Source organism: Trypanosoma brucei, chromosome 11 (assembly GCF_000210295.1).
Source record: "Trypanosoma brucei gambiense DAL972 chromosome 11, complete sequence".
Lineage (NCBI taxonomy): Eukaryota > Euglenozoa > Kinetoplastea > Trypanosomatida > Trypanosomatidae > Trypanosoma > Trypanosoma brucei.
The window spans coordinates 4,249,653-4,271,447 of record NC_026744.1 but is presented as its reverse complement, the minus strand read 5'-3'; the positions used below and the strand labels follow the sequence as shown (position 1 = coordinate 4,271,447).

The window sequence follows — 21,795 nt, the reverse complement described above, 5'->3', positions numbered from 1 at the left end:
TTTTCAAGCATCGTTGTCTTTGACTGTACAGACTTAAACTTCATTATCCACATCACTCTCGCTGTTACTTCCTTCTTTATAGCTGCTTTTCTTACTTTTGTGTTTTCCTATTTGTTTCCTTCTTTCTGTGTTTTGGTGATGCTCTTTTTGCCTTTGTGCAAGGGACTTTTGCGCCTATCCAAATGTACAGCAACCCTTACGAGAGGGGGGAAAGGGTGTGTAATTAAATCCTTTGCTTTGTTTTGCCTTTATTCCCTTTATATGCTGTAATGTGGAGTGGGTATATTTGTTTTATATCTTGAACTGATTTATGGAAAGAAGGGGATAAACTAACCCGATTTTTTTAATTATTTTTTTTGCTCTTAATTCCTCACTGTAACTTGGAAATTGGGGGAAACCCCGTCGCAGTGTACGATGTCAAGTAACTTCATTAAAGAGGTAATACAGATATAGGGGAGCTATTGGTGTATGTTAGTTGTTAAGAACCGTATGTTCCTAATAATCCGTCGCTTCGTTCGACGTGATTGATTTATATGATACCTTTCTTTGCCTACATTGTATTCTGCGCTGTTCTTATCATTATTGCTCTTCCTCTTTCCTGCCCCCGCGGCGAACCTGCAATTATGAATGCGACTGCCACCGTTTACTGCAGCCACCTCGCCCCACCCTCAACGTATTAAATCCCCCTCACATAGAGGGAAAAGTGAGGAAGTACAAATAGTGCAAGGTGGGACAGGGTGTGGCCTTTTGTTTATGCAGCGGGTTCCGCCGCCGACGAGAGCCCTTCCGCTTCTCGTGGCTTCTTCAGGTTGCGGGACTTGGGTGGATGTGCTCTCTGTGTATAAAAGTGTTACAGAACTGCTTTCGGGGGTGTACCAGCCTACAACTGAGGAACTAAACCAAGGGCTTTTGAAAATGGAGAATTCTTGGAGTGCATCATTGTTTTACTACGGAATAATAAAGGGAATATGTGGGCAGGTACGCCCGCACACGCGCCTTGTCGGTACAGCGCTGGAAAGATTTAAACGCTATAGTAATTTCTACGCCATCAAGCGGATAATGGAGGAGGATGTAGACGCCACAACTTATCAGGGAACCAGGTCAGCTTTGGTGTATGCTTCCTTCACAGGCATGTGGGAGCATGCCATACATCTTTACAAGAAACATCCGGGGATGCGCCAGAGCATAACCGACACGCGCAGTCTCATAAACATATTGTCGTCTAACGGCCGCTGGGGTGAAGCCATTAAAGTGTTGCACCAACAGCCGTTGATGTCGATGGCTCCCTCAAACATTAAACCGATTGTTCGAGCTCTGGGTGTAGCGGGGAAATATGACAAAATGCTGCGACTTGTAGCCTCCTCTTTGGCGGAGGGGCATCAGGTAAATATTTCCCTTTTCGGCTCCCTAGTGAAGCCCTTGCAAAAATCCGGTCAGTGGATAGCGGCGTTGGACGCGGCTGCGGATTTGGGGTTATTTTCCTCTTCTAGAGAGCCCGACCAAAGGATCACGGCAACTTACACAAGTCTAGTGGACTGTCTTTACTCTTCCGACCCATACCACAACTTTACTCTTCACGATGTTATTAATGACATCACGTATCGAATGCACCCCCGAGATGATTCTTTTGGTCCACCTCCCAGAAGCGACAAGACATTTCGGTTGCTATCAACTAGTGAAGTACACCGGAAGTACCGTCCACTCCTGAACTCACTTAGCAACATCTGCGCGAAGGTAATGTCATTGAATGACCTCCACGGGCGTCCCGTGTCTGAGCTTGCGGATGAGGCATTTAAGCGAGGTGATGTGCTGCTGGTGTTCGACACCAATTTTCTCATTCACTGCGCGTCCAAGAACCTGGCGCTCAGCCACTTTTACGTCCACATAAGAAAGCAATATCCTCACCTCGAAGGCAAGTCTCTGCGTCGCGTTATCATTCCTTTTACAACTGTACGTGAGGCCCACCAACTAGTATGGAACTCCGCTGCGCCGCTGAAGCGGGCAATGCGCACGCTGCTGTGGAGTCGTGTGACTGCTATTCTCAGGGACCCTTCGGTGGAAGTCTTGGCTCTGTCATCAGAATTCCCCTGCATTTCGCTTTCCGTCATCTCATGTATGGCATATTCACGTCTCAATGAGATGGCAAGTGAGAATGATCCCGACTTACGCATTCTCAATACTTGTGTTGCGCTTCAGTACGCCTTTCGACAGCGTAGCGCTGCGTTACTTCAGGGTATAGAGCAGATATCCGACGGAACGATGCTCTTCGCTTTCATTAAGTACCATGTGCGCCGCCATCACCGCGACGTGCGCGGGATCGCATGTGATCAGTTGCTGCTTTGCACGATGGATAAGCGTCTTTCATTAGCTGCTGATGAGCTGGGCATTCAGACCTTCCCGCGCTTCCAAGGACTGGAAGAAGCCGCTGTCAAATCGGAGGAAAATTAGCTTCTAATGGCTTCTTCTGCGCCATCGTTTTCCATCGCTATGCCGCACGCAGCACCAGCGCTACTGCACAGACGACTAGGTGCTTGCTAAACGAGAAGGTTTTTTTGTGTGTGTGGATCCATCCTTCTCTCCCTTTGGCAATCATTACGGGGTCGTTCCGTTGTTTGTTCCTTATGGTCCATCCTTTTCTCTCCCTTTTTTTCTTGCCACGCAGAAGGGTTGAGAAGGCAGTTAAGAACAACAAAACGAAAGGCAGGGGTCACACGCCTAATTCTTGCTCATTAAGCACATGTCATCACGAGAAGAACGCAGCTGCCGGATGTGCCACAGCAGCGCCGGGAAATGTGTTAGTCCGTGTTGCTGCGATGGGTCCATCAAATATGTGCATTCGAAGTGTCTTGCACGATGGGTGCGCCACCGCAAGTCGCTGATCTGTGAAGTGTGCGGAACACCGTGTAGGGTCGCAAAGCTCTCAAGTTACTCCATCAGTGCGACTAATTATCGCTGGGTAACGCTTATATGGATTTTCTCAAGAGTTTGGATTCGAGAAAACGCTAGAATACTTTCCATTTCTTTGTTGGTGCCCATCTTTTCGTGGCTAACTTTCGTGTTGGAGGGGTCCCTAAAGGGTGCTGGAAGTATATATTCACCTGTCAAAGTAACGTTAACACACACCCACACGTTGAGTGAATGGGGACCTACAGAAGCTCTGTCATATACAGTGTGGGTCCTTACAAAACTTACTGCAGCTTCAATGTTACTTAAACTTGTACGGGAACACTGGCCCGCTATCGAGCCCTTTGTTAGGGAAGCACCCAACGCGGACGAGCAGGGGAGGCCTGTCCTCGAAGGCCGTGCGGTAAATCAATTGCAAAACTGGCGCATCGACGCCGTCGAAGAGGGGAAAGAGGGCGAATATGATGCGTCTGGAGAGGGAGGTGATGTCGAAGGGGAGCCGATGGTTAGTGCAACATCGGGTCTCATTGTGGAGGTGGCCGTGCATCCCAGGGACGATGGGGTTGTTTTACAGGCTATTGAAGCTGCACATAGTGATGCTGGCAAGTCGAAAACGCTCCGAGGAAAATTGAAGGAGGAGTTGCTACACCTCGTTCTCCCCTTCTTCTTTCTTAACGTTTTCTGTACCGTATTGTGCGTACTAGCACCAGAGGTGGTGCGCATTAAGATGTGGGAGCTTTGGGTAGCCGTTGACGGTAATTCCCGTGCTTGGGAAGTTGCGGATACCTTATTGGCAACGTTGTCCCCATCGGAGAATGTGGCCCGTATGCGGGGTGCGATGGTCAAGCCACTCATTGAAGCACTGGGTTCTTCAGACCTACTGCATGCCCCTTTATACTTTGCCAGACTGACATTTGTTATTTGGATAGTTGTCTTTGTCATGAAGGGGGTTCGCTGTGTGCCTCTCCGAACTTTCGTACTTGAAGCATTGTCGCTGCTTCGGTGCATCATGGCTGCTCTGGTGCTACCCACCTTCTTCATTCGAACAACAACGCTTTTGGTTCTTTTTTTGTCTATGGACTTCTTTGATGACGACCGGAACGTTGGTATTGCGGAGGACAAAAAGAGGGCGTGGCACGTGTTAACGGCTCCCGTATCTGTTAGGCATGAGGATGAGCGCCCAACAACCCTCCTTGTGCTGAAGTCGTTGAAGACTGTGTTGGGATCAGAGCGGAGGGAAGTGTGTTTTGATTTCGGGGCAGCGCGGGTGCTTCGAAGTGGAATCAATGCAACGGTCGACCAAGGTGTGATACTGGATGGAGAGGAAGCTGAGGACCCAGTATTATTTTTTCTCTTCGCACTTTCGGTTATTGTTTCCGTGGTGGATATGCCTTCGATGTGGCCGGTAAGTGATGTCATCTTGGCTGTCGTGATTTCTCAGTTTTTCTTTATCGTAGGGTTTGCTACGCGTCTTCCAGGAAGGTGGTTTCGTTGGACTATGCTACATAAGGTTGCATCCGTCACTGGGTTGCGTCAGCTTTGTGCACTTCTTGATTTGTGGGCCCTTCTTCGAGTGTGTGCAGAAATAAATTTCATTGTGGCGGTTATTTGCGGAGGGTTTCTTCCATACGCTTTCGGTGCATATCAATTCTTCTCCCGGAACGACAAGCCGCTGGTGTTGCTGGTAACCCGCAACTTGTTATCATCATTTAGGTGGGCAAAAGGTGTGTTTATGCTGGTAGACGTTTCGCTTAATATCGCGTGGTATGTGGATAGTCGTTTGGGTGACAAGATGGGAGAGCTATTCGATGTCAGGGACCTGGCGTTGGGGGATGGTATCTCGATCACAGGATTTCTCTCAAAGGCTCTGCGCTGCACGGCTTTTGTTGCATGCAGTTCCATATGTTCTTGCATTTGGATGGGGATATGTCTTGCTCTATTTGACTGCCTGGTGGTCCGCAGCTCATGCTTTGTCGATACCTTCTTTTATGGGTGTCGGTGTATAATAACCGTTTACATGATAAATGACAACGAGGCATGGAGTCGGATGCTGAGCATTGTGGAGCTTCCCTTTAAGGGGGTTCGTCAGTTTACTGAGTGGAAGTGTCGTTGGCTATTTAGTTCATCTTTCGGTATTTGGGCAGGCCCACAGTACGTGGATGGGGTAAATGTTGCTCAGCGAGAATTAACTCTCATTACGGGTATGCCTACTTGGTACACCCATTTGTGTTGTAGCAGAATCATGGTTGCTCTCGACGAATTGCAGCGGAACGCCACAGCCGACGACGCTGAGGTCATCCAACGAGTAGCAATAGAAATTACACCACTCATCCGACGGGAAGAACAAGCATGTACACTGACGGAAGAGCAGATGATGATACTCTTTAGGTGCCTAAAATTTCCTGGCATGGGGCGTCTTCTTACTTTACTATTGGTTGCTGCGTTGTTGCTGCTGGCTCTTCCCTTCATGGTTGGTGCTTGTGTCGTCTCCTCCGTTTTGGCGCTTTTTCTTTCCCCGTCCTGTGTTGTCGCGTCGGGTTTTGTGTGTGGTTTTCTATGGGTTGTGGGCGTAGTGGCAACAGGTACACTCATAATCCTCACTGATAAGCTGAAAAGTGACCTGGGGCCTGTGAGGCTTTACTTTTCCTGTGGTTGTCACCACATGCCACTATTTGAAGCGTTAGCTTTCGCAGTGATGCCTATTTTTATGACGACAACAACATTTATAGTTTTCCCATTTGCGCTGGCGGTAATGGCTTGGCCGCACGTACGGCAAGTCGACTCTTTTGGTGCTTTCTTCATGCGCTTCGATATTGCCACGTTGTGTTTAATATTTAGGCTGCTGTTGAGATGCTGGACAAGACTATCACCCGCCGTGTTCGCTTTTTTTGGGAGAGTACAGCAAGTGCGCGTACGCAACAACGGTGAGAACAGCAGAGTGGTATCAGCACCTCAAGAAGTGGCTGCTCCCGCTGCAGCGAAACCGGGGGCCAGTGCAGTTTTAATGGTGCGTGAAGCAACTGCTAATATGTGGAAGGGCTGTGTCGATGTGGGTTTCGAGTGCTGTGCAAAACTGTGCTATGTGAGAAACCACATCCTGCGTCGCCTGGTTGAAACTGCGGAAAGCGAAAGCATTGTAGGTGTTGCATTCATCGACAGACCCACGTAGTTGTTTGGGTTGAGTTACCTGCCGGAAGTGGGACGCACAGAGACAACTAACCAACGCAAAAAAAAAAAAGATAACTTTTCTTTGCTCCTTCACATTCTCTTCTATCCCTGTTTTTATTGCTTCATCTGACCCTTTTATTGCGCGGGAGGAGCAGGGTGATGTTACTCTTGCCCCATCGTTTCTGTTTTTTCCCCGCCCTTTTGTGTCACTTGTCTCAATGGGATGATGGGACTTATCGTGTTAGTTACCGTACGTTGTTGTTACTGGTACGGAGGCGCACATGGTTCCGTGTAAACTCTTATGGTTCTTCGTGCCTTCATGTACATCCTTCTTTGTTGGATGGTGCCCCCCCCCCCCACACACACACACACACCAACATTCATCCCCCCTTAACTCTTTTCCACGCTTCTTTTCACCATGCCGCGTGTCAACTGGGAACCGCCCTGTGGTCCGTACTCATGGTCGGCCACTCCCCATTGCATTGGCGTTCGTGTGTAATAATTGGATTATACTAGAGCTGTGGTACATAACATAATTGGTATTTCCTGTCGCGTGACCTTCTCACGGAGCATCCATAACAGGGAATCAATATGGAGGATGAGCAGAGTAGCCTTCGGGACATGATGGACCGCTTGCGGTTCGCCACAGGGAAGGTGGCAGCGGCCCCCGTGCAGGAGGTGACTTCCACCCGCATAGATGAGAAGTGTTTACTTGTCATCCGCCAGGCTCTTTGTCGCCATCCCGCCTTAGTTGCCATCCATAAAACGCGCGATGAGTTGAAGAGGCAGCTGATGGATCAGCTGCAACACACTCTTCAGGTGGAGAACACGGTGGCGGACGATGTGGGTCGAATGTTGGTATGGATGAATGAGACGTCAGAAGCACTGGAGATGGAACGGCTCTCTGCGGTGTACAGTGACGTGGAACAAGCGTTTGGCGAGGCCCGCCAGCGGATGCTGGACGATTTAGGAATCGAAGCATTACCGGAATTTTCGCAGTATAGTGTTGGAGACCTCTCACCGTGGAATGTGTTGTTTCCCCTTGTGACGGGACCGCTGCTAACTCTGGATGAATCAAAATACAAGCGGGCGGAGGTGCAACTTCCAAACCCCACGCCATCGATGATAACGGACCTCATTGAGGTAAATAAAAATGTTTACAGTGTTTCATCCTGGATATCACTGCTAAATTCCTTGGATGAGTATCCTATCAACGCGGTCCGGCACGTTTGGCATGCAGCCACCTTTTTCTTTCCGACGAGTGGGCCCCTCGTCACGTATTATTTACGTAAGGAAATCAATGAGGTTGCAAAAGGCCGGTACTTGTGGGATGAGCGGCACGAAGACGACGCAAAGGAAACCTATCGTTCGTACTGTCGAGTGTTGAACTGTTTCTTCCGTCACCTTCCACTTTGCTTTAGTGTTGAGCTGTACCGTCTGTTTGTTGATTTCCTGGAGGTTTACATAAAACCGGACGACTCAGGGATGGAAAATGTGTTCACCACCGCGTTGCAACGGGACGTTGGGCATTGTCCAGCGAGTACAGATATATGGAAGAAATTTCTGCGCTGGAAAGGCGACAAGATACTTGACATGTACCAACGGCGTGAGTGGGTGAGGAAGCTGTACATCAGGATGCTTCGCACGCCCCTGCAGGAACTTCAGGAGGTTAAGGAAGACTATGACTACTTCGTGAAGACGGAATACCGGGGCAGACCTCCACCTGAAGGACGAGTGGAAGAGAGGTTTGTGAGGGCGAGAGCTGCTGTGGCGGAGCTCAACAAGTTGATGGGATCGGTTGGCGGTTTTTCGTCCCAAAGCAGCTCGACTCGTAATCTCTTGCCAAAGGCATTGTACCTCCCACGACCCGTTCGGCTGCATGTGGACGGCGCTTTCGACGTGAGGGATGAAAAGGAGGAACACATGCATCGATCCGAGGTCGAGGCGTGGTTAGTATGGTCTACCATCATCGAGCGTGAGAGCAGCACTTCCGCTTACGCAGGCATCGAACTTTTCGGCTACGAACGGGTTCGCTTTTTTCTATTGATGCGGACCAGTATATTCCCTCATGAGCCGTTATGCTGGTGTAATTACGCGGATTTCTGCCTGGAGAAGCAACCGCTTCTATCCGAGAGAGAACGGCGAGTGATGGTGCGAGATGCTCTGGAGAGGGTCTCTTACCTACTACCCGGGAACTTCTACATGCGCGTGGCGTACTGTGATTATATGCTGAACAACCTTGGTGACCCGGAGTGTGCCCACCGCAAAATGAAAGAGCTTCTGATGCAACAACGAAACATGGTCGTGGATTATGTGAAAGGTGAGTCGCTTGCGGGCACTAATGCTGTTGTGTCCGCTCTCGAAAAAGTAACACTTCTCTCCGTAAACTGGATGCGGTGGGGTAGTATAAACCGAGAAGTAACTAATACACAGTTCATACGACTTGTCGCGCGGTTCACAATGCATCGTGTGGATTTTCTTTCTCTCATTATGGGGGTTGTGCGTCGCGCTGTAAGGGAAAGCAAGGACTTTACCCCACGTCGTTGCCAACGGGCGTTTAATACGTTTTGCCACCACTGGATTAGACTGGAGCTCATCCGAAATGGCGCCCTTGTACAGGCGCTTGTGATCCTTGAAAGGTGGAAAGATCACCTTAAGATGTTCGTGAGCTCAGCTAAAGATAAAGGTTGGGATTTGGCCGATTGTGGTGTGGATGAATACTTCACTTCTAGCTGCACAGATATCTGCCATAGCGACGCTTCTGTGGTCTCACAAGTTTTGGGCATTTTGGAAGATTTGAGACTTGCACTTGCTGCCGTTTATTCTTCGCCCGCATCTGGCGATTTCGTCTCGGTTTCGGCACAGGCCATGGATACACTACTCACACAGATAGAAAGCATCCGCAATACCTTCTTCGTTGTGGATAAGGAGGCTAATAGTCTTGCATCGTACTTCAAGCTGCCACTGGATCTGGTCAGCACACGAATTCACGGAGCAACGGTGCCGCTCCAAACCTACGACAACTGCTTATTTACCTCTGAGTGGGCGGGTTTAGAGGAAAGTAGTGCTTTTCACGGACCCACCACTCCGGGTGGTGGCACCGAAAAGAAATTTGTAAACTTTCCGCTTCAGGGTGTAGTTGAAGCCATGCCCGATGACACGTCATGGATGCCGTGTAGAATGAATGATCGTACATCTCGTCTGAGTGGTGAAAAGGCGGATGGCAAGCAGGGAGCCCATACAAATTTGGACATGCGATCGAAGAAGGTTAGCCGCCCCCCGAATAGGCGGGGGCTCGTCACGCGGAGTGTACTCTTGAAAGATCTTACGCTCGCACTTCGAGGCGTTGGAGGATCGTCGACTGTCACTGGAGTTCCTAATGTGAAGAAGATCGAGGATATGGTCAAGGAGAACTTGCCCACCACGTATGAAACGGACCCATTATTTAAGGACAAGGCGGTGGATACTGAGTGGCTGTTGAGGTTATTTGAGAATATCCCCGCACTGTGTTAATGAGCAAAACTCCACAGAAGCAGCGATAAGGATGTGCTTACTTCCGCCTTGAGGGTGGGGTGGTGGGAATCGGAGGGTTTACTTTGTAAGAGTATGGTACGGCGCATTTCCACTGTTGATTCTTAATAATACCGGCGAGTTTCGTAGGTTGTTGTTATGTGCATTCTGTGAGCTCTTTATGTCACCCGTTCTCCCTTTTATTGTTTATTTAGGAAACTGTAAGAGTGTTTGGTTTCTTTTTAGTTGTTGTACTTCCTAGGAGATTCTTGTTCAGTTTTTTTCTTCATGCGCCGTAATCCGTCCCTTTTTCGGAGTAAAGTAGAATTTATTTCTCCAAAACCCGAGGGGCCGATTGCATCAAAAGAGTTCAAGTGTATCTCACCGGCTTTATTATACCGTCAGCTTCTCAAACTGTATATACGCAAGTTTGACACGGACCACAAGACTATAGTGGCAGCATGGAAGCAAACCAAGTTTGAATTTTGGTGTCATCGTAATGATTCCCCCGAGGAAGCAGAGCTGCAAAATATCCGCGGCCAGCAAATATATGAAGGTATACGCGCTGGGCTGATTCCTGTGTACAGCAAAGGCAAGTCCAATGAGATATTCTTCAAGTACGACGCCGACACGCTCAGGGCTTCTCACAATCATATTGACCCGGTGAGTCTTGAGGAGTTCATCCGTCGTTACCACGACAGGATTCGGCCCGAGGATGTGGAGGAGGTGAAGGCGACGCTGAAAAAGTTGGGCCGCTGGAACGGGCCTAACGAACTCAGTGATAGTGATTTGCACCGTGTAAAGCATAAGGTGAAGCGAAAAACTAAGTGCACGGACAATGATGGAGCATAAATTTTACTCACACTCGCTCGTCCCTCCTGCTGCTTGTGTTACACCATATACAATGGAGGGTTCGTGTGCGGACATTTGATTGGCAGTTGCTGCAAAGGGAGAGTTTGATGCCAGTGAGAGAGGTTCACCACCTCCAAGACAAAAGGCAAACATTATCGTCTTAATCAGTATAACTGGATTCCTGCACATTGAATTTGTAATATTCGGTGCGTTATTTGTTACTCACGTGCACGACTGGCTTTGTGCATCGCCACCATACCATTCATGTAACCGGGGGTTACCCATTTCGTCCATCGGAACTCACTTTCTTGCTCGTATACTTCCTTAGCATTTGCGTTCATCCTACCTTCTTCACTTCTCTTTCTTTCCCCTGCCCTCAGCGTCGGGTAGGCGCGCACGCGCGGCTAACTACAGCGGTACGTAATATTGATAAAACCACAACTGGTGGTTGGCTGGATAAATTTTTAGTAATTCAGAAAAGGGAGGGGAGAGATGGGTAGTTATGAATACCCAGACTACGCTATGGGTGATCATGACTGGCTTCTCACACGAACGGACGTGCCGTCGTGCGATGACATTCTTCAGGGCACTGAGCCTGTCCAACCCTTCACGGTTCCCCCGTTGCCGCCCCAGCGACAAGGCTCGCGACGGTATGCCCAAATAGTGGAGAACATAAATATGAACAGCGTCTTCACGGACTGGGAAAAGAGAGCTATTGTTTCTAGGCTGCGCAGGTGCGAACCGCTGAACGAGGAGAACTTCCTGCGACGGCTCAGTAATGTAAAAGCAAGAAACGAGGTTGAATACCTTGAAAACGTTAGAATGCGTGGCGCCGAGCTTAAGGCTAGAGCACAGAATGAGCTTCGCGCGGCCTACGAACATGAGCGCCCAAGAAGGGAGTACATTTTTAGGCGGCATTTAAATCTGAAGAACGTGTTAATTGAGGAGGTTCGCCAACACCGGGCGGCGAGGTGGTACACAATTATTACATCACATGTTTTCCTCACTGTTCTTATCAAAGAACGGCGCGACTACGAAGCAATGGAGATGATTAAGTTCCGCCTACTGCCGATTATCAAACGACGGTTGGCCGTGCAGAGGAAACGGATGCTAGCCGCGGAGTTAACGCGGGACAATTTGGACAAAATTCCTTTCCCAACCCCCTCCATTATTCACCGAATGCAGGGTACGTTTTTTGATGGATGGCCAAATAAATTGTTAGAGCAACTGGGACACAAGGCCCGGCCGCTGTATCTGAAGGAGGGCTCGTATTTGATGCATGAAGGAGATGTGGACCGTTGCATGTACATGATCACAGCTGGAACCATTTCGGTGATCATGAACGATCGAGAGAAGGGGAAGAGGCGCATCAAGGAGAATAGCAAAGCCTGTTTTACGCTTTCGCCGCCATGTTATGTGGGCGAGTTTGCTCTCGTGTGTAAGGAGCCGAGAAGTGCGTCGATTATTTGTGAAACCGATGTTGGCGTATGGAGCGTGCCACCCGAGGGGTTCGAGGAGGTCGCCCAACAGTTGAGCCAGGAAATCAAGAGCAAACAGCGGGAAGCAACAGATGTGAGGAGGCGCGCCAATTTGCAGAGGTTCTTCCCTCTGCGTGTGGAATTTCTTCGTAGTTTCCCTTATTTTGTGCAATTCAGCAACGCTGCCCTGGAAAATATTATTAGCAAGGCGGAGCCCATCGTCCTCCACAATAATGATCACCTCTTCTCCAAGTCGGAGCTGGACCCCTCCGCTTACTTCATACAAGATGGCGTTGCTGTTCTCCTGGAGGCAAACGGCAACCAGCGCCTTGTCCCGCGCGGCAGTTGTGTGGGGATATTTGAATGCGCTTGCAGCGTTAACGAGCGAAAAAGGTGTACCATAATAAGCCAGAACTATTGTGACATCTGGAGGATAAGCCGTGAAGCTCTTATGGATGTTGGAATGAGCGAACCGGCAGCTTTCCTATACTGCCGCGGAGCAGCCAAATCCCATCGTGCGATGGAAGTGGAGAAACCCTGTGCCGTCCCTCGTTCCCTTTCCAAGGACCCTTTCATCCAATTTTGTCTTACGCGCCAGCTAATGATGCGTATGTGGGAGATGAGCGTCCCAACCATTTTCCTCAACGATGAGAAGCTTGTGATTCAGGGACAAAAGTTTCAGCGGTTTGTTATCATACATAGCGGTGTTTGTGAGACGACCATCTCTACCGAGGAGGGGGAATATGCTACGGTGAGGATAACCGTATCCGGTGACGCGTCTCCGGGGGGAGATGTTGTGAGTCCTTATGAAAGCATCTCAAGGCGGAGGTCCCTTGCTGACAAGTTGTTTATTAGTCGAATCTTGGGGGCGTACGAATACGCCTCTCTCAAGACGCACTACACCTACACCGTGACGAGTTACGGCTTGACCGAGGCCTTTCTGGTGGATGTGGCTGCTTTCGAAAAATCAGTGCCTCCGGAATTAAAAGCAATTATGCACAACAACAAGAAATCGCAGGAGTTAATTAGCTTATGTCAGACAGAGCACAATGCGAGTTATCTCACCAATTCAGTTAACCAGAGTTTTGTGCACCTGTACCGCAAGAGCAAAGAGTTCATGGCGAAAAGGTAACAGTGAATAATTGAAAAATGTGAAGCGGACACCCTTTGGAACAGGGCGAGGCGGAACAGAAAAGATGCTAAGGGAGAGAAAAGGAGAAAATGAAATATGTGTGCTGGCATCGAGGGATACAACACTAAGAGGAGAACATCAGCGGTACCTGAGGAAGTGTTTTAGCGCATGGACAAGTGTCAACCGATTCAAAATAATAAAAAGAAAAAAGAAGAGAAGAGAAAACACGCACGTTACGCAGCAGCGGGTTGCATATCAACAAGATGGTCTCTCACTTGTTTTTTGTGTTTTTTGAGCGGTGCCTTTCATCTCATTTCCTCTCTTTTCTCTTCTTTCTCGCCACCCTTCTTCCATATCTTCCCTTCTCGTCACTCCTCCTCACTCACACCCCACACTTCTATGAGATCTTTTTGTTTGTTTGTTAAATCACATTCCTATCATGCTATGTAATGTAGCAAAAGAAAAAAAAGAAAAAAAATGCATGTGCTTAAATTTTTGCGTGTTAATTTTTCTCTTCTGCATTGCTGTGTAATTTTATTTATTTATTGTATTGTTATTATTATTACTATATTTGGTTTTTTGATACGGTGTGTGGAGTTCATTTTCTTTGTTCATATTTCGTTGGAGGGAGTTGCCTTATATATTCTTTCCTTAGAAGTAATGGAAGAGAGAGAGGGGGGACAAAGGAGAGGAACGGAAATGGTTTGGTTCGTGTAGAAGAAACCGTTACAGTGTTGTGTTTTTGTTTTTGATGTCCGGTGACTGATTTGGTCCCCGCAATGTATGGGCAGTATGTTATATGTATTATTCACATGTGCACGTATGGTCTATTCAAGGCAATACATATATATATATATATTTATTTATTTATTTATATGTACATGCGTCTCTTTGTATTTTTGTACAAAGTGGTTCGACTGAGGCCGTCTCAACAGCGAATCATTTTCTGAACAACAACATACTTGCGGTTATTCCATTTCGTTTTGCTGTGTAAGTTTCTGTTATTTAAAAGCAAACCAAACATTAGCGACGTAAAGGAGGAAAGGACTACTCACACTTTAACGAATCCAATCCCACAGCGTAGTTATACTGTAGCCGAAATTGTGAGCTAGTGTGCAAGCGAAACCTTCTGCTCATTCGTTTGGAACGCGTTTCTACTAGCAGAGTAAAGAGGCCAGTGAAAAGTCAAAACAAGAGAACGAGAAGTGGGAAAGAAAAAAGAACACAAGGGCAAACAAAACACTCTGAATTATGGATCGCAAGCTTGTTGAGATGCAAGCCGTCATTTCACGGCGTGAGGCGGAGTTCCGGAAGCAAAACATCGACCTCTTCACCGAACTCCTCGGGGAAATGAGGACGGAAGACGGTTTGTGTGAGAAGAACTCAAAGGAGCTGCAATACAAACAGAAGGAACTTGCAAAGCAAAGAGCAGAAATTGAAAAGGCGGAAAAGGACGTAAAGGCGAAGTTGGATAAAGTGAAGTTAACCCGTTCCAGGTTGGCAGAGCAGATGAGCGAAATAAAAGAAAAATTGGAGACATTGCGGAAATGGGGTCCTGCAGATCACGCGTCCCCACTGGGGCTTCTGCCAGCTGGTGCAACGGCGGCAGCTCCTGAAAATGGATCGAATGGGCCCGCTCAAACATCATGATGTAATCTTTTAAAATGCTGAAGGGAAAAAGAAAGGGGGAAAGTAAGAGGGAGTTATGAAACGAAGTGAGGGGATGAATGTAGAAAATGTTAGTGAGAGTGACCCCTTGGAAATTGTGCGAGAGACGATACAAGCGTTTCCTCTTTTTTTCTTTTTCTGTTAGCGCCATGATCCCTTTTTTTTCCTTTTTTTTTTTGAAATGTACCTTAAATCGAGCGTCTCGTATTTATTTATTTATTTGTTTATTTATTTATTTTCCACTTGTATATCACTCACTTTTGCGTGATATATTATTACTATTATTATTTGTAAAGGGAGAAGGAAATGAAAAGGAATATGGGACGACCTAATGAACAACAGAGGGACTTTCCAAGTGGGAAGAAAAAAGTGAATTGCGTTTCAACATTTACTCGTTTATGTCCGCTATGTCTCCTTCACTTTACTTTACATCGACTTTCATGTTCCCAATGAAGGAGGATTAAAAGGTGTAGTGAGTCCCATAATCGAATGAAACACAAAGCGGTAATGATGATAAATGTGTGCTGCATTTCAACATGAGCCCCTCCCTTTCCTTTCCTTCTCTTCATGTATTTATATTTTGTCAAGGGACATTCCTTAAACTATTGTTGATGTCATTATTGTTATTATTATTATTTTTTTTTTTCGAATGTAAACCATCATAAAAAGGGGAAAAATGAATAACATTTTGGGGGGAATGAAACTTCAAGAAAACGCGTCTCCTCCCATTCGTCATGCGAAGCCCTGCCGTCCCACTGGTTGTTGGTGTGTTGCCACCTCAACCGATGCAACATATTTTTGAATATGTCGTCTCGTAGGAGCCGTTTTCCTTTTTTTTTCTTGTTAATTATTCTCTCACCCTTCCGGTTCTCATTTTACTTCTCGTTTGTACAATTGCAGTGTAGAAGTTGCCCCAGCGCAGATGTGATGTGGTCGACATTCACTTATTCCTACTTCCGCTCCCGCCGGGGTTTTTTTTTTGCGCTCACGCTTCTTTAGGAGTTGCGAAATGCGGAAAAAAAAAAAGCATATTAACTAACAATGCAACTGGTTTGCTTTAGATTCCATACTGCGAGTTTGTGGATATGCTTCGACCCAACGGAGGGAAAGAAACAAAAAAAAGGAGAATCGGGAAGAAAGGAGATATGAGCGGGCAAAAAAAAACCTTTCCATATCACAGCCAAGTTGTTGCACACCCGGTATTATCCCCATTTTGCTTCAGTAGCAACTCCAATCATTACGGGCCGACTGCCGATGCGATATATAAAATTAAAACACTGGAGATAAGCGACACATGCTTTCTTTTTTTTGGGGGGGGGCCTCGAAATGCACATAAACATTTCCTCCTCTATGAGGACTAAATGATGAGTCCCTCCCCCCCCTCCAATCAAATGAAAAAGGAAGTAGTGCATACAAAGTGATGAATCGTAGATACAAAGGAAAAAAAGCAAACAAATCACTGTGGACAGATGTATTTGTAAGGCCAGAAACATCCTCCAGTGCAAATATTGTTTCCTTCGGTACGCTGAGTAAAAGAGTAGATGGGTAGCGAAATGCCAGAAGATTATCATACAACTATTGTTCAGGGAGGGTGTGTCACTGTAGATGGTACCGTGAAAGTTACCGGAAAGAAATAAAGGACGGATCCGTGTGTAAGACAAAAGTAGCCATATTTTACAAACTACATGTCATTCTTTGTAGCCCTTTAAAACAAGCTCCACTCGAATTCAAGGTGGGAACCGCCTGCCACACATGGAAGTTGACTGACTATGACACTAGTCGGCAGAGGCATACGCATTCGTATTAATTCATTCCGCTTTTCCCCACTGCGCGGCGGACCGGAATGAAAACGAGGGCGGCATCATTGGTGCTGGAGAGTGGGAAAAGACTGCCCCATAATATTCCCGGCTCGAATCGTGAACATTACTATGAAGGTTACCGTGAGGCAAAATCGCAGCATCCCGAGAAGGTACAACTCACCACGGTGGTGGAGGGAATCGTCCCTGTGCGGTTTTTATGCCATCATTTCCAGTAACTTTAGCCGCTTTCACGGAGAAACACACCGGAGGGTGGAGCCGAGAATGTGGATGATACACCCCGTTAGAATCAACAGCGGAAGTCGGTAAAGGGTGGACCAAACCTAGTAACACCTCCTGAAGGATTCACGACACTTCCACCTCACTAATCAAAGGAAGAGAGGATTCGTGATCCAGCGGTGCGTTGCGAGTGCAATTTGCTTCACTCTCGATTCGACTCGAAAGTAAAGCATACGGCGGGGAAAACATTGGCAGGCTGAAAAAAAAACGGGTAGGTGGGAAATAAAATATGGCTCCGAAGCCACTTGTGCACACAGACGCCCTTATTGCTACGGCGCCCTCATGATCATTCTTACACATTTGTATAGTTTTGAGGGAGTCCGTAAACACAGAAAAGGGAACGATGATTCCGGACGTCGCGGATAGCAGGAAGTAAAAGGGAAAGAAGCAATGGGGCCACATCAGCAAATACGTGCTAAGGCACTCATAGCAACCGAAACCAAACCGGTTACAAACTTGCTTTAGGTGCCAAGTTGTATCCAAGCGTGTTGATAATTGAAAGGGATTTGCGCAGCAAAATGGAATAGGAGAAGGGACTCTCACTGAGCAAACAATGATGCCAATAGTAAGAGCATGAGCGCAAATAAGCAACGGGTTCGGAGAGTCGTGCAATACATGGCAACGCTGGTTCGTGTAACGCCTCTCATTTCTTCTACAACAGGGAGTGAGCAGAGATGGAATGAATCCAAGGAGGGGGAGCGCCATCGTGAAAGTGCGTTACTGAAAGTTGTTCACGAGAGCTTTGCTAAATTTAACCAACCGGCTGGCCGATGGAGAGGGCGTCACTTCCCACAACATCGCTTGTGTGGGTTCCGTACGGCACCTGAAGATGGAGAGATACGGGATACTTCTTCCGATATAACTGAAACATCATGTGATTGCCGCATGCCATTTACTCCGGAGCAGAAGGTAAAGGGATGTGGGGTGGCACCATGGCCCAAGGTAGTGTTGGCCGAAAGCGTCTTAAGTGTAGCCAAGTATTTCTGAGGCAGGTGGGCCCCACCTGGCGTATTTGCAAACAGGAGAATATATATATATGGCGGAGTGGCGCCCCCCCCCCAAAAAAAAAAAAACAAACAAACATATAGAAGAGAGAGCCTTTGGAAGAAGGGAAAAATATGCCGAGCATATCAGCAGTCAACCCCCAAAAACAAATTGGAAGCGCCATCACATCAATAGTGTAGTGGGGAGTTGAAAACAACAATCGAATGCAATTGGGCAAGTGGCAACTACGAAGAAAAACTGCAAGTGGAAGACGGCTGCACTGCCCTAGACAACACTTATCAGGAAGCACCCAACCATGTATGCGACATATGCGAATTTGGGGCATCATGTAGGGAATGTGACAAAAAGACCAATTTCTCCCGCACTTAACACACCTTTGGTCCCCACAAGTACTCCGCAATGGCTGAGGTTATCTCTACTCCCTGGCGATGCCGGCCACCTCAACGTGGTGCCAGGGTCCAGTACCCCGTATCATCGGGGGAAGCCAAGAGCCAGCAGAGTTCCTTTCATGGGGAACACTGCTTTGCTCCGGCTACGGCATCATACAGCACAGGGATCAGCAGCGTCTTGCTGGGACACCGTTTTTCATTTGTCGGTCCCTGGGCACGTGCCAGCGTGCCATCAGCAGTATCATCCGCACTAAGATGCTGCTGTCCGGTGATGTGGAAGAGAATCCCGGCCCGTCGTTGCGCGGGATGCTGTGGAACTGCGCCGGGCTATCTCAAGGAAAGAGATTAGCACTCCACAAAACCCTTGTTGATGAGCGGATCGCCTTTTGTCTGTTGAGCGAGACAAGGATGACGCCTGGAGAGGCGGCTTGCTTTAGCGTTGCTGGCTACCAACATCACGGAATAGCTCGTAACTGCAAAGAAGGTGGTGTATCAATACTAGTGAGGGAGGACATACCAGTCGAGACCGGTATGGCCGTTGTTGGTCGCATTGAACAAGTGCATGCAACAATTCACCTTGCACGTGGAACGGCGCTGACTGTCACCTCGGCATACATCCCACCAAAACACACCTTCACGGAAACTGACCTAGATACGCTTCTGACGACTGACGGTGCCCAGCTCATCGGTGCAGACGCTAACGCACACGCGTTGGCATGGGATCGCGTGAGCCCACCAAATACCAAGGGTGAAACCCTCACACAGTGGTGCATTGACAACCAGTTTCTGGTCTGCAACACTGGTGAGTGCACCAGGTACACACGCCACCACTAGGAGTCCACCCCTGATGTGACACTGTCAAGGAATTGCACAGTGTACACGTGGACATCGCTGTATTCTCCTGATAGCGATCACCATCACATATTTTTCGACGTTATCGTTGGAGACGGCACAGATGCACTGAGTTGCCCGCGGCTTCGAAAGCCCATGTACGCATGGCTAAAAGCTGACTGGAGAAATTTCCGTCTCAAGGTTGACGAGCTCTGCAGGAAAATTGGTAGAGAGAAGAACGTCAACACCCTGGAACAGAAATTGAGCGCCGCCATCCGCATTGGACACCTGAGCTCGCGAAACTCGATGAGGAGATCGCTGGATGCGGACCCTCCCACCGAAGGGAAAAGTTGGTAGCCACGCGTAAGCAGATCCTGGACCGTACCACAAAGAAGAGATGGAGCACGCTATGCTCCAGACTTGCGGTGTCAGACCGCTGCAGTTGGCACATTGTCAAGAAGGTATATGCGCCACGACCACTAACCACACCGGCTGTACTTGCTGATAACGCGGCCATCACGGACTACCGTCAAGCTGAGAGGTTCAGTAAACTGTACTCGTCCCGCGCAAGAAGGCACCCCGACTCACACCCACCGGCACCCATAAAGACGATAGCGAGTGAGTTCAGTCCCATCACGATGGCTGAACTACGGAGATCAATCAAACTGCTACCGAGTGGATCCGCAGCCGGACCTGATTGCTTATACAACGAGACACTGCAACATCTCGGTAGAACAGCGCTGAATGTTGTTCTGAGGCTATTCAATGAGAGCCTACGAACGGGAGTCGTGCCGCCTGCATGGAAGACTGGTGTTATCATCCCCATCCTGAAGGCCGGAAAAAAGGCGGAGGACCTCGATTCTTACAGGCCTGTGACGCTCACGAGCTGTCTCTGCAAAGTCATGGAACGCATAATTGCCGCGAGACTTAGAGACACTGTTGAGTCCCAGCTGACGCCGCAGCAATCAGGCTTTCGCCCCGGATGCTCAACGCTCGAACAACTCCTGCACGTCCGCACTGCCCTCTGCCGTCCCACGCACCAATCTCGTATGGGTGCTGTATTCGTCGACTACGAGAAGGCATTCGATACAGTAGACCACGACAAAATTGCGAGGGAAATGCACAGAATGAAGGTATCACCCCACATTGTGAAGTGGTGCGTATCATTTCTGAGTAACCGAACTGGCAGAGTGAGATTCAAGGAGAAGCTTTCCAGAAGCAGAACATTTGAGCGAGGAGTGCCACAGGGAACTGTCCTTGGTCCAATCATGTTCATTATTGTCATGAACTCGTTGAGCCAGCAGCGCCTTGCAGAAGTGCCGTTACTGCAGCACGGATTCTTTGCAGACGACCTAACGCTACTTGCGAGGCCCACAGAGAGGGATGTCATCAACCACACACTACAGTGCGGTCTAAACGTGGTGTTACAGTGGTCAAAAGAGTACTTCATGTCTGTCAACGTAGCGAAAACGAAGTGCACACTCTTCGGATGTATAGAGCGCCACCCCCTTACATTACAACTGGACGGCGAAAGAATAGGAGCTGACAGGACACCGAAGCTTCTAGGAGTAACATTCCAGTGTCTGCAGGGGATGGCAACACATGCGGCCGAAACGAGACGCAAGATGGACTTCCGACTACTGCAGATAGCAGCCATCTCAGCTTCTACATGGGGGCCAAGACGACAAGTACTGAGATCTTTTTATCTAGCACTCGTACAGGCACACACCATGTATGGCATTGAGGTATGGTACTGGGACGCTTCGAAACGAAGTCGCGACCTCCTTGCATCAGCACAACACAAAGCCAGTCGCATCATAGCCGGCATACCGCATGGGACGCGCAAAGAGGACTCTCTGCTGGAAGAAAACCTCCTGCCACTCAAGACGACCACTCTTGTGCGCAGTATGAAATTCATGCTGATGTGTGAGTCGCGAGGCAGATGTTTGCGCCGCGGTGCTGAAAAAGTATACCACAACAAACACCCAGTCAGAGCCCTACATTCCCGCATCATGCGGTCTTATCCCCACCTCCGCATTGAGCCACGAGAGCACCCACTAGAGACATCGACGCTCCGCCACAGCTGCCGACCGATATTTCACACGCAGATAAAGCCTGTGTGCGCTGATGACCCTGACGATGTCAAAAGGGAGGTTTCCGAAAAGCGGATTGCACGGCATTTTGCACGGAGGGGGAAGGAGCCACCGCGGCGAGAGCACTACGAATTGTGGACTGATGGATCCGTGTCCCTCGGTAAGAAGTCCGGAGCAGCTGCACTGCTCTATAGAAACAACACGCTGATTTGTGCACCCAAGACCGGAGCAGGGGAACTCTCATGCAGTTACAGAGCGGAATGCGTAGCATTAGAGATAGGACTGCAACGGCTGCTGAAATGGCTTCCGGCATACAGAAGCACACCGAGCAGGTTGTCCATCTTCTCTGACTCGCTGTCAATGTTAACAGCACTGCAGATAGGCCCCCTAGCCGTAACGGACCCAATTCTAAGACGACTATGGAGGCTTCTGCTTCAAGTTCAGAGAAGGAAGATACGTATCCGACTGCAATTTGTGTTTGGCCATTGTGGCGTGAAACGGAATGAGGTTTGCGATGAAATGGCCAAAAAGGCCGCAGATTTACCACAGTTGCGAGACACATGGATCCCCGACATCATTGCTTATGCGAAGCGAGTGCTTAGGTCGGAAGAAGTCCATGAGAACACTCATAGGTTTGGTATCACGGGCAACCACTTTACAACAAAACAT

The 21,795-nt window shown here is 48.4% G+C and overlaps 7 protein-coding genes across 7 annotated transcripts; 6 read left to right on the top strand and 1 right to left on the bottom strand.

Moving 5' to 3' along the window:
* Nucleotides 1–627: 627 nt before the first annotated feature.
* TbgDal_XI18240 (hypothetical protein, conserved) lies at nt 628–2,448 on the top strand (the record flags this gene model as incomplete). Its single annotated transcript, XM_011782666.1, has 1 exon — nt 628–2,448. One exon carries the CDS (start codon nt 628–630, stop codon nt 2,446–2,448), a length of 1,821 nt encoding a protein of 606 aa, XP_011780968.1.
* A 289-nt stretch (nt 2,449–2,737) lies between these two features.
* TbgDal_XI18230 (hypothetical protein, conserved) lies at nt 2,738–6,073 on the top strand (the record flags this gene model as incomplete). Its single annotated transcript, XM_011782665.1, has 1 exon — nt 2,738–6,073. The coding sequence occupies one exon, from the start codon at nt 2,738–2,740 to the stop codon at nt 6,071–6,073; it is 3,336 nt and encodes a 1,111-aa protein (XP_011780967.1).
* A 590-nt stretch (nt 6,074–6,663) lies between these two features.
* TbgDal_XI18220 (hypothetical protein, conserved) lies at nt 6,664–9,585 on the top strand (the record flags this gene model as incomplete). Its single annotated transcript, XM_011782664.1, has 1 exon — nt 6,664–9,585. One exon carries the CDS (start codon nt 6,664–6,666, stop codon nt 9,583–9,585), a length of 2,922 nt encoding a protein of 973 aa, XP_011780966.1.
* Nucleotides 9,586–9,870: 285 nt separating this feature from the next.
* TbgDal_XI18210 (hypothetical protein, conserved) lies at nt 9,871–10,434 on the top strand (the record flags this gene model as incomplete). Its single annotated transcript, XM_011782663.1, has 1 exon — nt 9,871–10,434. One exon carries the CDS (start codon nt 9,871–9,873, stop codon nt 10,432–10,434), a length of 564 nt encoding a protein of 187 aa, XP_011780965.1.
* A 492-nt stretch (nt 10,435–10,926) lies between these two features.
* On the top strand, nt 10,927–13,044 carry TbgDal_XI18200 (cyclic nucleotide-binding protein, putative; the record flags this gene model as incomplete). The annotated part of the gene is made up of 1 exon (XM_011782662.1): nt 10,927–13,044. One exon carries the CDS (start codon nt 10,927–10,929, stop codon nt 13,042–13,044), a length of 2,118 nt encoding a protein of 705 aa, XP_011780964.1.
* A 1,251-nt stretch (nt 13,045–14,295) lies between these two features.
* On the top strand, nt 14,296–14,694 carry TbgDal_XI18190 (corset-associated protein 17, putative; the record flags this gene model as incomplete). The annotated part of the gene is made up of 1 exon (XM_011782661.1): nt 14,296–14,694. The coding sequence occupies one exon, from the start codon at nt 14,296–14,298 to the stop codon at nt 14,692–14,694; it is 399 nt and encodes a 132-aa protein (XP_011780963.1).
* A 1,220-nt stretch (nt 14,695–15,914) lies between these two features.
* On the bottom strand, nt 15,915–16,283 carry TbgDal_XI18180 (hypothetical protein, unlikely; the record flags this gene model as incomplete). Its single annotated transcript, XM_011782660.1, has 1 exon — nt 15,915–16,283. The coding sequence occupies one exon, from the start codon at nt 16,281–16,283 to the stop codon at nt 15,915–15,917; it is 369 nt and encodes a 122-aa protein (XP_011780962.1).
* Nucleotides 16,284–21,795: the final 5,512 nt, after the last annotated feature.